The 12,424-nt window shown below is 35.9% G+C and overlaps 2 protein-coding genes across 2 annotated transcripts in view; one reads left to right on the forward strand and one right to left on the reverse strand.

Moving 5' to 3' along the window:
- LOC103466360 (uncharacterized) overlaps positions 1-2,243 on the reverse strand; it is an 8,203-nt gene extending 5,960 nt beyond the window's left edge. The window contains exons 1-4 of the mRNA XM_017305168.1: positions 2,096-2,243; positions 1,906-2,028; positions 1,613-1,831; positions 46-252 (exon numbers count right to left, since the gene is read on the reverse strand). Of these exons, the coding sequence (XP_017160657.1) occupies positions 46-252; positions 1,613-1,831; positions 1,906-2,028; positions 2,096-2,149 (603 nt within the window). The 5' untranslated portion in view covers positions 2,150-2,243. The remainder of the gene's footprint in view (positions 1-45; positions 253-1,612; positions 1,832-1,905; positions 2,029-2,095) is intronic.
- A 4,227-nt stretch (positions 2,244-6,470) lies between these two features.
- On the forward strand, positions 6,471-11,242 carry LOC103466284 (olfactomedin-like). The gene is made up of 5 exons (XM_008411766.2): positions 6,471-6,725; positions 6,861-7,019; positions 7,717-7,929; positions 9,285-9,417; positions 10,219-11,242. The coding sequence occupies exons 1-5, from the start codon at positions 6,690-6,692 to the stop codon at positions 11,064-11,066; spliced, it is 1,389 nt and encodes a 462-aa protein (XP_008409988.1). The 5' UTR covers positions 6,471-6,689; the 3' UTR covers positions 11,067-11,242.
- Positions 11,243-12,424: the final 1,182 nt, after the last annotated feature.

The following is a 12,424-nucleotide window of genomic DNA, read 5'->3' on the forward strand; positions in this document are numbered from 1 at the left end:
TTTTTTTTTTTTTTTGACCATTTTTCCTGGGAAAATGGTCGGTACATTAAAGTATTTGAGTTTAAGGTCATTGGGATCTTTATGTTTGAGGGAGTTACCATATGGTGGCTGGGTGGGTGCGACAGTGGCATTAACTCCAATCCTGCATGCTTCCAGGGCGCTCTTTAGCTGCTTGTTGACTTGTCGTCCCTTCACCACCTCCATGGTGTCAAATTTCTCCAGTTTTATCATTTCAGTTTTCAACTCCTCAAGCTGAGAAAGACAATGGAAACATATAGAGCAAGGTTAAGACTTTGACTTGTGAATTTACAGTAATATTTTTTAAAAAGTGTTGAAAAGTCATGGAACCACASACAGACTTTTAATATTGATTTAATTTGAGTGATGTTTTATTTAAATGGAAATGAAAGAAATGAAACATGTCTAGTTTATTTGTATTGGTCAGAATATTTACTCTATACACAAACCGTCTTGCTGTTTACTCTATAGCCACTAGATGGCAGCAGCTTTGCACTGTCTTTCAAAAACAGTAATATCTACAGATTTTAATACATACGGATACAATAAATCGGCTTTAGGTTTCAGATTATGACTTTACAACTTTAAACAAGGAAGAAGCAATTTCTTTGTTATAAAGATTTATTTTCTCAGCCCACTGGATTTTTTTTTTGCTTTTCATCACTATTTCTTTTTGGTAAATCATCAGTCATGTTTTTAACCGTTAGTTGACCCTAAATGTGAATTTTATTTTTAATGTTTCATTTTCAAGCTGATCAGAGAGCCTTTTAGTTAGAAGCTGATCCATGACTTCCTGTTTGATGTATGAGACGAGATAGAAACATATTTCTCTTTGTCTTCATTTGCTTAATATGCATGTAATTAATTTCATTTATGAATGTATTTCTTTTGATTTGTGTTGTTCTAAAACTTAAACTTAAACCAATTCTGATGAAGTTGAGACATTAAAGCATAAATAAAACCAGAATACCATTATTTCACATCCTTTTCAATCTATATTCAATTGAATACACAACAAAGACAAGATATTCAATAATGTTCAAATAGAAAACTTTATTGTGGTTTTACAAATGTTCACTCATTTGGAATTTTATGTSCCAAAAAAATTGGGACAGGGGCAACAAAAGACTGCAAAAGTTGAGAAATGCTCAAAAAACACTTGTCTGGCACATTCCACAGGCAAACAAAGTAAAACCACTTGAAATGAGACGCAAAGCTTGACCCAAGTTATGTTGGCAGCACAAACAGCTGATGGTTAAGTCAGGGAGCAAAAAATATCCAAACATSACTGTTGAGGATCTACATCTGGTGAGCAACTCACCGTTAGACAACATTTACATGTCAAATGGTTGGGAAATTATCTAAATTTAAAATATGTTTGGTCACTGAAGGTATGTCTGGTGTGAAGCAGCGGAAACATTTCTGAAAAAAGGGATTCACCTTAAACATGCAACACTGGTTTAAGGTGAGCGGTTAAACCAGAAGTTGATACCCAAATTAAAGCTTGGAGTTTTCTCAAATTTTCTCTAAGGCTATGCTATTTGATTCTACTAAAGATTGACAAAAAAAAATGAGCGTTAATGCGTGAATCTACCTGTCGAGCGGTGTCATCGGTGAGGACTTGGTGYTCCACAGTGGTGCTGTTGAGCTTCTCCATCAGCTGCCTGATCTCGACCATTTCGTTCTCTATGACGAACAGRCTGAGAACGCCGTACAGCTCGCCGTCGTCCTCCTCCTCCAGGACGGACACGTCACTGTGCAGCTGGRTCAGGCGCTTCTCCAGTCCCAGCAGCAGACTCTCCAGCTCCAGAGCCTGCAGAGACGCACTCAATGATCACACAACACTCAACAAGACTGCCGACACRCAGGTAGACACAGTGGGATTACCTTCTGTGGTGTKATGCGAGTGWTGCAGTCTGTCGCATTGCTTTCCGCTGTTTGGAGTTTGTCGTGAGGAAAAGCCTTTTCTGCTGGATTCAGCTCACATGTGCAGCTTTTACCTGGAGCCGCCTGAAGATTGAAGCATCAGGCTGCTGTTTTTTTGGAATGAAGAAAGTTGTCATTTGTTATTTCTTACCTGCTGGGCTAAGGAGAACAGAGCCCACAGTGGAACAATTACAAAGAGTTTCATGGTTGATCAAAGAGCTTGATAAAACTGGAGTTTGTTCAAGGTCCTGTGTGCAGATGAGGTTTCTAAGCAGTGAACGCTCCCACTAATGTGTGCATGCAAATGGGGAAAAGAGGAAGTTTCTTTTCTTCATGTTTGTTGAATCTTATTCCTTTCCTCTTTGTGGCTAAGAAGGCATAAGCATAAGGGAGGGGAACTTATGATAGTACATGTGTCTTGCACAAGTGCTAACGCAGACTTTTTTTTTACATTTGTCACATAGCAATTAAAAACAAAAATGTACTTAATGGGGATTTTWGGGAGTAGAGCAACACTGTGCCGCGTTAAACTACTCTGCACCCTTTACGCTGATACCCATAAATGATATCTGGTCAAAACAATTGCCTGAGGACTAATTAATAAACAGTGCTCTGTGTAATTTATTCCCTGCATAAAATCCAGCTGTTTTGTCAAAAACATTACAGAGCAAACACCAAACCAACGAACACAGCGGATGGGTCAGGGAGAAAGTTGCAGAGGAATTTCACTGGGTTGGGTTATAAAACAAAGTCCCAGGCTTTGATAATGTCACTGTTTAATTCTTCGTCTGAACATTGAAAGGCTTTGACCCAAATACAAACCTCCCATCCACACCATCCACCTATAGCTGCATTCACAGCTCAGGAAGGAAAATCAGTTTACAGGACAACATTTGTGGCAAGAAGATGGCCATATTTGAAATAAAATTATTCAAAACTCTGTTTGCAGTTTTCCATAAGTTCTGCAGGATCATATGTGAAATTAGATGCTGTGGACGTTTCTCTGGTTTTTATTTGGACTCTCTGTGGCACACACATAAAATCTGACACATATGCCGCAAATCAGATTTTTATTTTTAGGGGGAAAAAATGCATCGTTTTGTGCCTATGCTGACAGGATGCATAGACACAACTCCAAGGCAACATTAAGTTGAAGCTCACCTAAACATAAAGTGCAATTTACTCTAAAACCAAAACTGTAGCGATGCTTTAGAAAACATGACATGAGCACAAGCTCTTTGTTTCCCCAGAGGCGTTGAAGGCAGCAGGAAATGGATACAGATCCAAATTTTGTCTGTATTTATCTTCATGGTGCCAGTGCACAAAATTCAACTTGGATCAAAACAGCTTGACGTGCAGAATTCAGTTCAGATACAAACAATGTAATCAAAGTGTAATAAAAAAAAAATCAGACTCAGGAACAAAATACAGAGTTTTCTTTCCATTTGAATTAAATTATTTTATTTAAATAAAAACAGTAAAAAATACAAATTTACAATTTTTACTCAAATTAAGCCCAAAAGGTTTTTTTGCAATTTGCTCGTTGTGATTCCTTTAAGGACAAATCAGACTGCTGCGTTGTAAACAAAAAAGGAATATGATGGTTATTCATCTAACATGCAAATAATATTTTGCATATTAAACACACAGGTAAACTGTTTTAGAGATGTCATCTGGTTAAAATTTGGACTTTTACTTGTACACATTGTGAATAATTGCTGATATGGTCTGTTGTTGAGATGCAGTAACTGGAAGTTGCTAAAGGAAGTCACATGTGAATTAAAAGAATGACTAATAAATAATCTTTTTGCTAATAATATTTGTGTTAATTTGGATTTAGGAACAGAAAGTGTCCATTCTGCACTGAAAGCAGGAAAAAATAACCTCAATAAAAAACCCACGACCCTGGACTAGACTTTTAAATGTAATATTCATTTCTGTGGTTTGTGTTAGTCACATAAAAGATTCAGTACAGACTAAGTTCTTCAAGCCAAGCATTTTTTTATGTCCCACTGTTTGACAGTGTGCTTATTTTTTTCTTACCTTAAATAGAACCAGACTGAAATCAGCATAAAAAMAARAAAAAATTACCACATGTAAATGAGTTTTAAAAATGTTCAGAACTTGCTGACATTGTGTCTCTTTCCTTTGGGAACTACGATGACCAATGCTAAGATAGAAATGTTCTGTAATTTAATACATAAAACTAATGATGTCTCATGATATTTAAAAGAAGCCTTTCATAGCTCACACACTATTTTTGYCTATTTTTCTTGCATTTCAGTGGCATTCGAAGGTTTGTCAAGAATTACGTCGAAAAGGCTGAACATTTTCATTGGACTACGAACTTACAGACACTATTCAAATGCCACTGCTTCAATCCAAATGTTGCAGAAAAGACTCGATATTAAAGCAACKAAATRTTGTGATGCAGAYGTTCTGTCTGCACTGATGAAGGTTCGGTCACCTGAGTATGTTGAAAGCTTAAAGTGCCTCCAGCAGCAGAGCATCTCTCAGGTCTCAGAATATTTGATGGACATTGTTCCGTGGATTTTAAAGAAGTTCCTTTGAGAGATTGAAGCGGTCCATTTTTTTCCAGTTCAAAGTTCAAGTTGACCAGCCAACTTTAAAATCATCTTAGTGGAAGGGGAAAAAAACAAAGTAAAAATACAGTACTAGTATATTTTAAAGAAATATACACTGCTCAAAAAAATAAAGGGAACACTTAAACACTTAAGGGAACACCCTAAGTGTTCCCTTTATTTTTTTGAGCAGTATACTTTAAAATATACCCACTAAGTCTCAGATAGTGAAACTTAGTGGGTTGGTGGAAAATGAGTCGGATTTTCACTGGTTAATTTTTACTTTTGCCAGTTTCTAATTATGTCAGTGACTATTGTGGGTTTCTGGGTTATTATTTCAGACTCAAGCCCTTTAAAATATCATGCTATTCTTTCTGCTCGGAAARACGTAGAAAAAAATTGTTTATTAGAACTTGTGAGCTTTTGCAGATTTAGTTTTGCATAAAGATGTGTAATGAAGACACCCCTCCAGATGTTTGTTTTAAATGCTTAGGATAATTGTAACCAATTTTATCATCACACAGAAATACGTATAAATACAAAGACTTGTTTTTAAATTACAGTTTTATTTATTTAGGAGAAAAACATCCAAACCAAACAGATGGTAGGTGAAAAAACCTAATTGTGCTTCACTTAGCATCAAAAACCGCTATCAAATATATTCTCCTTTGCACAAAATGTGATGTATGTTTATTGAATCACTTGTGTTCATTTCATTTGATGTTATTTTGCTTTGTTTGAAGTATTGCATTTTCCTTGTTGTATTGCAACTTTGTCCTCTGTTTTCAGGTTCATATAGGAGACAAATAACTATATCAGCAGCTTGAGTCTGCAGCCTATGGTCATAAATGACCTTATTTATCTGAGTTCTACTGTTTTACTTCCATTTAGAAGTCAATGGCCTTAAATTTAAAGTGACTGCAAACTCAAATGGGGACAAAAAAACCTGACTGAAGTGTTCCTTTAATTTATTATTTAGACTTTTGGTTCACTTTTGAGGATGTGGTTGTAGCATTCAGGAACAGAAAATGATCAAGCTGCACAATGAAAAAAAAAACACAATTTGATCAAATACAAGGTCAGGTCTTTTTTCATGTTAAGCCATTTTCAGGATGAGGGATTGTTGCAAGTTAATGACTTCATGCAAATTTCCTGTCTACATGCTCGTTCAGGAGGAGTGAATGCTGCCAAGTCAGTGACTGAATGTAATATGCTGGGATTCCTCTGATTAAAAAAAACAAACATTTTAACCAGTTCATGGTTTAATAACTAGAGTTGAACTGGAACAGATATAAATGACTTTGAAGCCATCTAAATGACTGAATTCATTAGACCTTTTGGTAAATTGCCTCCTTGACCCGTTATTTGTTGAGAATTGGTGCTGCATAAGTAAACCCAATTGATCTTAACTGAATAACTAACAACAGAAGACAAATATATTCATTATCTTTTCCTTTTTGTCGCTTTTCTTTTTGTTTTTCTTTTGGAGATTTTGGTCAGAAGGTATCTTGGCGGTATTTGTCCCACAGTAAGAGAATCGTGGCTTTCAGACATCTTTGATCAGCACTGTCACCTATTAGAGGCTGTGTTCATGTGCTCTAATTACATTTCCATTAAAGCCATTACAGAAAAGAAGTGGATGAAATACTTTCTAAAACTTTTCATAATAAAAGCTATAGAATAAGGGTTAGTAAGGCTCATGTCCGTGTTAAAACTAACGGGGAATAAAAGTTTAAACTTTCTGGAGATGGACAAGTAGGTGTGGGGGAAAAGTGGTTGATGTACGGCAAGAAATAGAACAAGTAATCTGGCACAGTACAGCAACACAATCTAATTAATTCTGTTAAATAAAATATGGAAATAAAGGTTTTGTTTGGTGAGATTTTACACATTTCAAATAAAAAAATTATTATAATAGGTTATTTTAAAAGAGGAACTGACCTCACAAATAAACGACCAATAAAGAAAAGGGGAAGTAGGAAACTGAGCCAGATCACAAGTCTTTGGTAACTTTGCATTTTGATATATTTAGTTGAGTCCTGGTTTTATGGGTTAGTAATGACTAATGAGAGACAGTAAATCAGTCTGCTGATTACGAGAAACACACAGACGATCGTTTGTTGTGTCTTTGTCGATCCGATCATCGCTGGTCCAGCTTCAAGCATGATGCTGCTGCTCTTCCCACTGCTCTTATCTACAGTAAGTCACATTTCTACAAATCCTTAAAAAATTTAGACTGAAACCTCAAGATACAATCTCAGTGAGGAGTTTTATTTGGTTTTCAGCACCTCATCTGTTTTCTGCTTCCATAAACATCTGTGTTTTTGTACGTAGGTACAGACCTGGGCTTACCGCGTGCCGGGTCAGAAAAAGTCTGACTCTTGCCGGTGTGATGTGAACACCACGATATGGTCGTTTCCTGCTCTGCGGTACGAGGCTGTGCAGCAGCAGGTTGAAACCTGCGAGACGTCTCTGCACGGCCTGCAGCAGCAGGTAAGAACTGAAGGTTATTTTCATGGAGTTGAATCATTGTACATTTAACAATGAGCATGTGAGATTTCAGTGTCATGTAATGTGGAAATGATGTAAGTTTATGTGGTGTTTGGAGATTTAAATGTTTATAAGTTGATGAGTGAGAGGGGCAGGAAATCATAAGATCGTGTGTCTTCTGCCTGCTCCTTTTTGAAAAGATTGCATATCAACTGAGCATGATAATTTGCTTTAATTTTATTTTTTTTAATTTTTTTCTCGTTTTTACTTTTTGTCTGTTCGAAATAAAAAGAACACAAAACTTTGATAGGAAGTTAAACCGTGTGATGAAATTATATGAATTTAATAATAACAATAATAATAATCAAAAAATTATTAGAGTATTAAAATTTTATTTACATGAAATGTTTTGATTATTTAAATAATCAAAAAAATGTTTTGATTATTTAAATAATTATTAATTATTAGCGAATTATTAAAACTAACAACTTTGGCTATCAAATTGCCTATAAATGATATATAGTTCGTTATTTTCTACATCGGAATAATAAATTAATTTTGTGTTCTTGTCTGACTTGATTTGTTTTTGAGCGTTAAAACCATGTGAACCATTCTCAAAAAATAGGAAACAATTTCTTGACAGTTTTGCTTCAACCAGCAATCTTGACATTTTGGAGCTTTTGTGTGTGCTTCCCTGCAGGTGTTGGTCTCCAGTCAGCGTCTCCCTGACATTCAGGTTCAAATTTCAAACTTGACAGCACGACTTGAGCCGTACCAGTACCTGCATGACCGCGGACTGTACACAGCGCTGTCCATCCGTCTGCTGGGCCAGGAGCTCAGCCAGCTGGAGACGGACATCACCGTTGTGCACGGCCAGCTAAACAACGACCAGTCACAGAAACTCCACAAAGAGGTTAAAAAAAAACTCTGTAAAAATCAAGACAACACAGCTTAGGAATGATTGAAATCATAATAAAGTATTTGAGGGGTTGGAATCAGTATGAGTGGTCAGTATCTTACCTGCAGAAGTTTAAATGTATGAACTCAAATGAACACATTCTTGAGTTGTTGCAATATTTAAGTAACACTGAATTTAAAGCTTGTTTAATTGAGAAAAGTGACTCTGCAGAATTTAAATGTTCTATTTTGAGTGATCATATCGTTTCTCAGGTAAGAAAATTTATTTTACTGTATGATTAATTCTTTGTTTCTGAGCCACATGCAGGTGGCTCACCTTTAGCATTAGCTTGAAGTGACTTCAGCGCCAAACAACATGGTGTGAGAGAACTAACTATAGACTGACAGGCAGATGATATCTTCAACTGAACTGTTCAACACAGGTTGAATAGTCGAATTACTGTATGGTTATTTATTATAAAGCATCCTAGCAATAGATTTTTGGTAAATGGAAGCGCTAACGCATGTGGAAATCTGAGAAACAATACAGGTCCAAACTGCCGTCTTTGCTCTGAATGCTTACAGAAAGTTAAAGCAAAACTCACAAGCATTTCTTCCCTGCTACAGGAAGCTTGGCTTCATAATGTAGCACTTTTGAATCCCTTCACAGGTTGCGGTTTGTTAGGTCTCCAGACTCCTGCTCTCAGACAAACAGTTCTCCTGACTCCAATCTACTAATGGAAACTACCACTTAAATCTTTACCTCATTAACTTAGATTCAATTTAAAGAGTTTGTTACCACAGCTTTTGCCTGGAGTGGCTATTAAATTATGAAATGATGTTTGAGTTAAATGTAAAGTCATTACATAACTCCATAAAAACTTTCAGCTGCATGCATTCGTGGCAACCTCATGCTATTTTTATTTCTTTTTCTAGAAATGTCTTGATTTTTAGAAATAAAAGTAATATAATAGCTAATGTGATTATTGATGTAGCTTACCCTAAATATAGAAAGTATAACAATTAATTAATTTTAAAGGCCATCTTTATTGAGCAGATTATGCAGAAAACAAATTATTACAGAATAGTATCGTGATTTTTAGGTCCACTATGTTGTTGGCATGCAACTTGTACATCTTATAGATAAGAAACATGTGAAAATGCCATATATTGCGAATAAATTCTTACATCAGCATTTCCTAGTTCTAGGTAGCTTAACTCCTCCTGGTTTCTCCAAAACCAGCAAAACACTAAATTCTGTCTAACGCAGGTAAAATACTGACTACTCATAACTATCACACATAACCAAAGTTCAAGAAATTGTAGACTGTTCTTTAGGAGTTATTTATTTAAATTGCTTGTCTCTTTCAGGTGGGTAAATTGCGAAAAGATGTGCTAAAGATGCATATGTCAGACACGGTGAACATGAAGACGGTCAAGGAGAAACTTCGCTACCTGAAGAACAACGTTGAGTCCTGCAAGTCGATCCCCAAAGACTTCAGAGGTGAGTCTGTGTGTCTGCAGTGACACCAAAGATCTAATTAATCAGAGCTATTCCAGATCATTATTATTATTATTATTATTATTATTATTATTATTATTATTATTATTATTATTATTATTATTATTATTATTATTATGTAATGAAAGTAAATTTTATAATTTTACCTAATTTGTATTATGGAATACCAATTTCACATTTACATCTGAATTTCCACATAGTTTTGAATAAAGTTATATTGTGTCTTATTGAAATTTCTTTTACAGGAAGCTATTGCTCTCTGTTATAGCTATAAAGCCTTATAAATGGCTTTTTAACCCTTTCTGAACCAAATGAAGTTAATTATTTTGTTTCTCATCCATTTTTTAATTTCTTCGGATTGGAGTCTAACGAGTTGCTTTTTGGGGCCTTTTAGCCAACTTCATGTTTCTCTTGCAGTAATTAGGGCTGGGTGTGGCAAATAAAATTCAAGTCAGCTTTCCAAAATCAAACACTTAATTCTGTTCATTGGTTGAACAAGGAGGTGTTTAATTTTAAACATAGGTTTGAACCAGCTGAACTTTAGAGCCTTGTTCATTGAAATCATGACTTCCAAACTACATTTTATGTCCACTCTTGGTCAGAAGTTAAAACGTATTTCTTCTGAAACATTTTGTTGTGACCAAAAAGTAAAAGCTAAAAAAAATCAGTGTACTATAATATGTATTATGCAAAATATAATAATCATTCTACTCCTTAATGAAACACTCAATGAAATATTGAACGTTTAATCTGTACTCAAGACACTTTTTCCCCCTGTTTCAGGCCAGAACAGGTACTGCATGAAGGGCCTGATCACCAACATCAGTGAACCTGTCACAACCAAAATCAACCCCTATGACAAGAACCACGTCTCTGGATCATGGGGCAAACAGGCGCAGATGGACAGCGAGTCGGACACAGAGACCTACTGGGTTCAGACCCTAACCAGCAGCAACATCTATGGAAACATAGTCCGCCTTTACCAAACCTACAAAGACTTCATGCGTTCTGCCAACCACAGGGACGCTACATTCTCCTCCTCCGTCACAGCTCCCACTGCCATTGAGGGTCCTAGTGCTGTGATGTACGGTGACGGTCTGTACTATCACTGCTACCGCTCTGCAGATATCTGCCGCTACGACCTGAAGACCAATGAGGTCAAGAGGGTAACCCTTCCTGGCACAGGTGTGGGCTTCAACAACAAATTTCCATATTGCTACTATGAATGCCGCTCGAATAGCGACGTGGATGTTGAGGCTGATGAAACCGGACTGTGGGCTCTGTATGCCACTGTTGGCAACCATGGCAATCTGGTAGTGAGCAAGTTGTTTTGGGACGACGACTCAAAGACGATCAACGTGTCGCAAACCTGGGAGACGAGGCTGTTCAAGAAGGCAGCGACTAACGCTTTCATGGTGTGTGGTGTGATGTACGCCACCCGCTACGTGGATGAATACAGAGAGGAAGTATTCTACGCCTTCGACACAGCGACAGGAAAAGAGGACAACTCTCTGGCTCTGCCGCTGGAGAAAGTCGCTAAAGGAGTGGCTAGTCTGAGCTACAACCCGGTCAACAGGCAGATCTACATGTACAATGATGGATATCTCCTAGCCTTTCAGGCTTACTTCTGAGTTTTGCCTTTGAACCTAAGAAGAAGACGAATATTCTCCTCAAATCACATCTGACATCTTTTTCTGTTGCTATTCTAAGAAAAAATGAAGTATGTTTTAATAAATGTCTTGTTTTAATGCAATTTTTCCTTTCTTTTAAAAACTTGCAATAAACTTGTTTTAGGTGAATAAAAATTCATCTTTTATAGTGTCAACATAATCTTAACGTCACACTTCCAGTTGTTCAAATATTTTGCCACGAGTGCCAAAATTATCAACTTGAAAGTGATTGGGGGCCACATAAATACGTTGTTTTGAAGTTTTTAATACAATTTAAAAAAAAAAATTCTTTCCTGTTTTAATTTTTATCTACTCAATAATAAACTAAACATGCAATACTTAAGTGAAATGAGGTAAATAGTAAGAATTTTGTAAAGAAAGCACTTCATAGTCGATTGAAAAACATTTGAAAAAATCTTGCAAGGTTGCATTATTTTAAGACAGATCTGCAGTTTTGACAAAGAACTTTTATTCACGCATGTCAATAAACTCTTAATCATTGTCTTTCTTTGTCTGAGTCTCTCCGAATTGAATTAAACAAACCAGTGTTACAAAATAAGTATACCTCATGGAAATAGAAAGTAACTGATAACTTCTTATCAATGTAAAGTGCAAACTGAAAAAAAAAATTTAAATAGGTGAAACATCAATTTAGATGGATCTGAAAGACTTGCAGAGAAAAGAAAACGTTTTCAAGCCTTGACTTATGATGTCTTTATCACGATTTTCAACTAATTGATCTCCTACGACATCAGATTTTTTTGGGCTAAAATCATCCTTTGTGTATGTCAAACTGTGTCATCTTTGATGCTTTGCATCTTAAGAAATGACAATGACTTTTATGTGTTTAGCTGATGATGCAACCTAAAAGTGGCTCTTTGCTCAGTTGTCTTTAAGAACATTTTTATGCAACCATGAGTCATAGTTAAGTGGCCTAACAAAAAAAGAAAAATTTTCCTCTGAAAATGATCAGGTACTGTCAAATTAGTCAGAGTTAAAAGAAAAGCTTGGAAGGAGCTTTAGGAAGCCTGAAAAACAACCACTTCAAATGATTACAGATAATCCCAACTGCTTAGGCAGGAAAGAACAAAAAAATAAGAAAATAGGTTTCTGATTTATAGAAACATTCGAGAATAACAACTGGAAAAACAGAAATGGGAAGGGAAGACATTTTGAGCTATTACAAAATCCTTCATGTAGACCAACCAACAGAAACCATCAGAAAACTTGGAAATAAAATATATGTATATAAAATTACAGTAAAACTCCTCAGAATGTTCAGAATTTTATTTATTCCCTTTCAAGATAAATTAAGCATT

The sequence above is a fragment of the Poecilia reticulata genome, linkage group LG6 (assembly GCF_000633615.1).
Source record: "Poecilia reticulata strain Guanapo linkage group LG6, Guppy_female_1.0+MT, whole genome shotgun sequence".
NCBI classification, from domain to species: domain Eukaryota; kingdom Metazoa; phylum Chordata; class Actinopteri; order Cyprinodontiformes; family Poeciliidae; genus Poecilia; species Poecilia reticulata.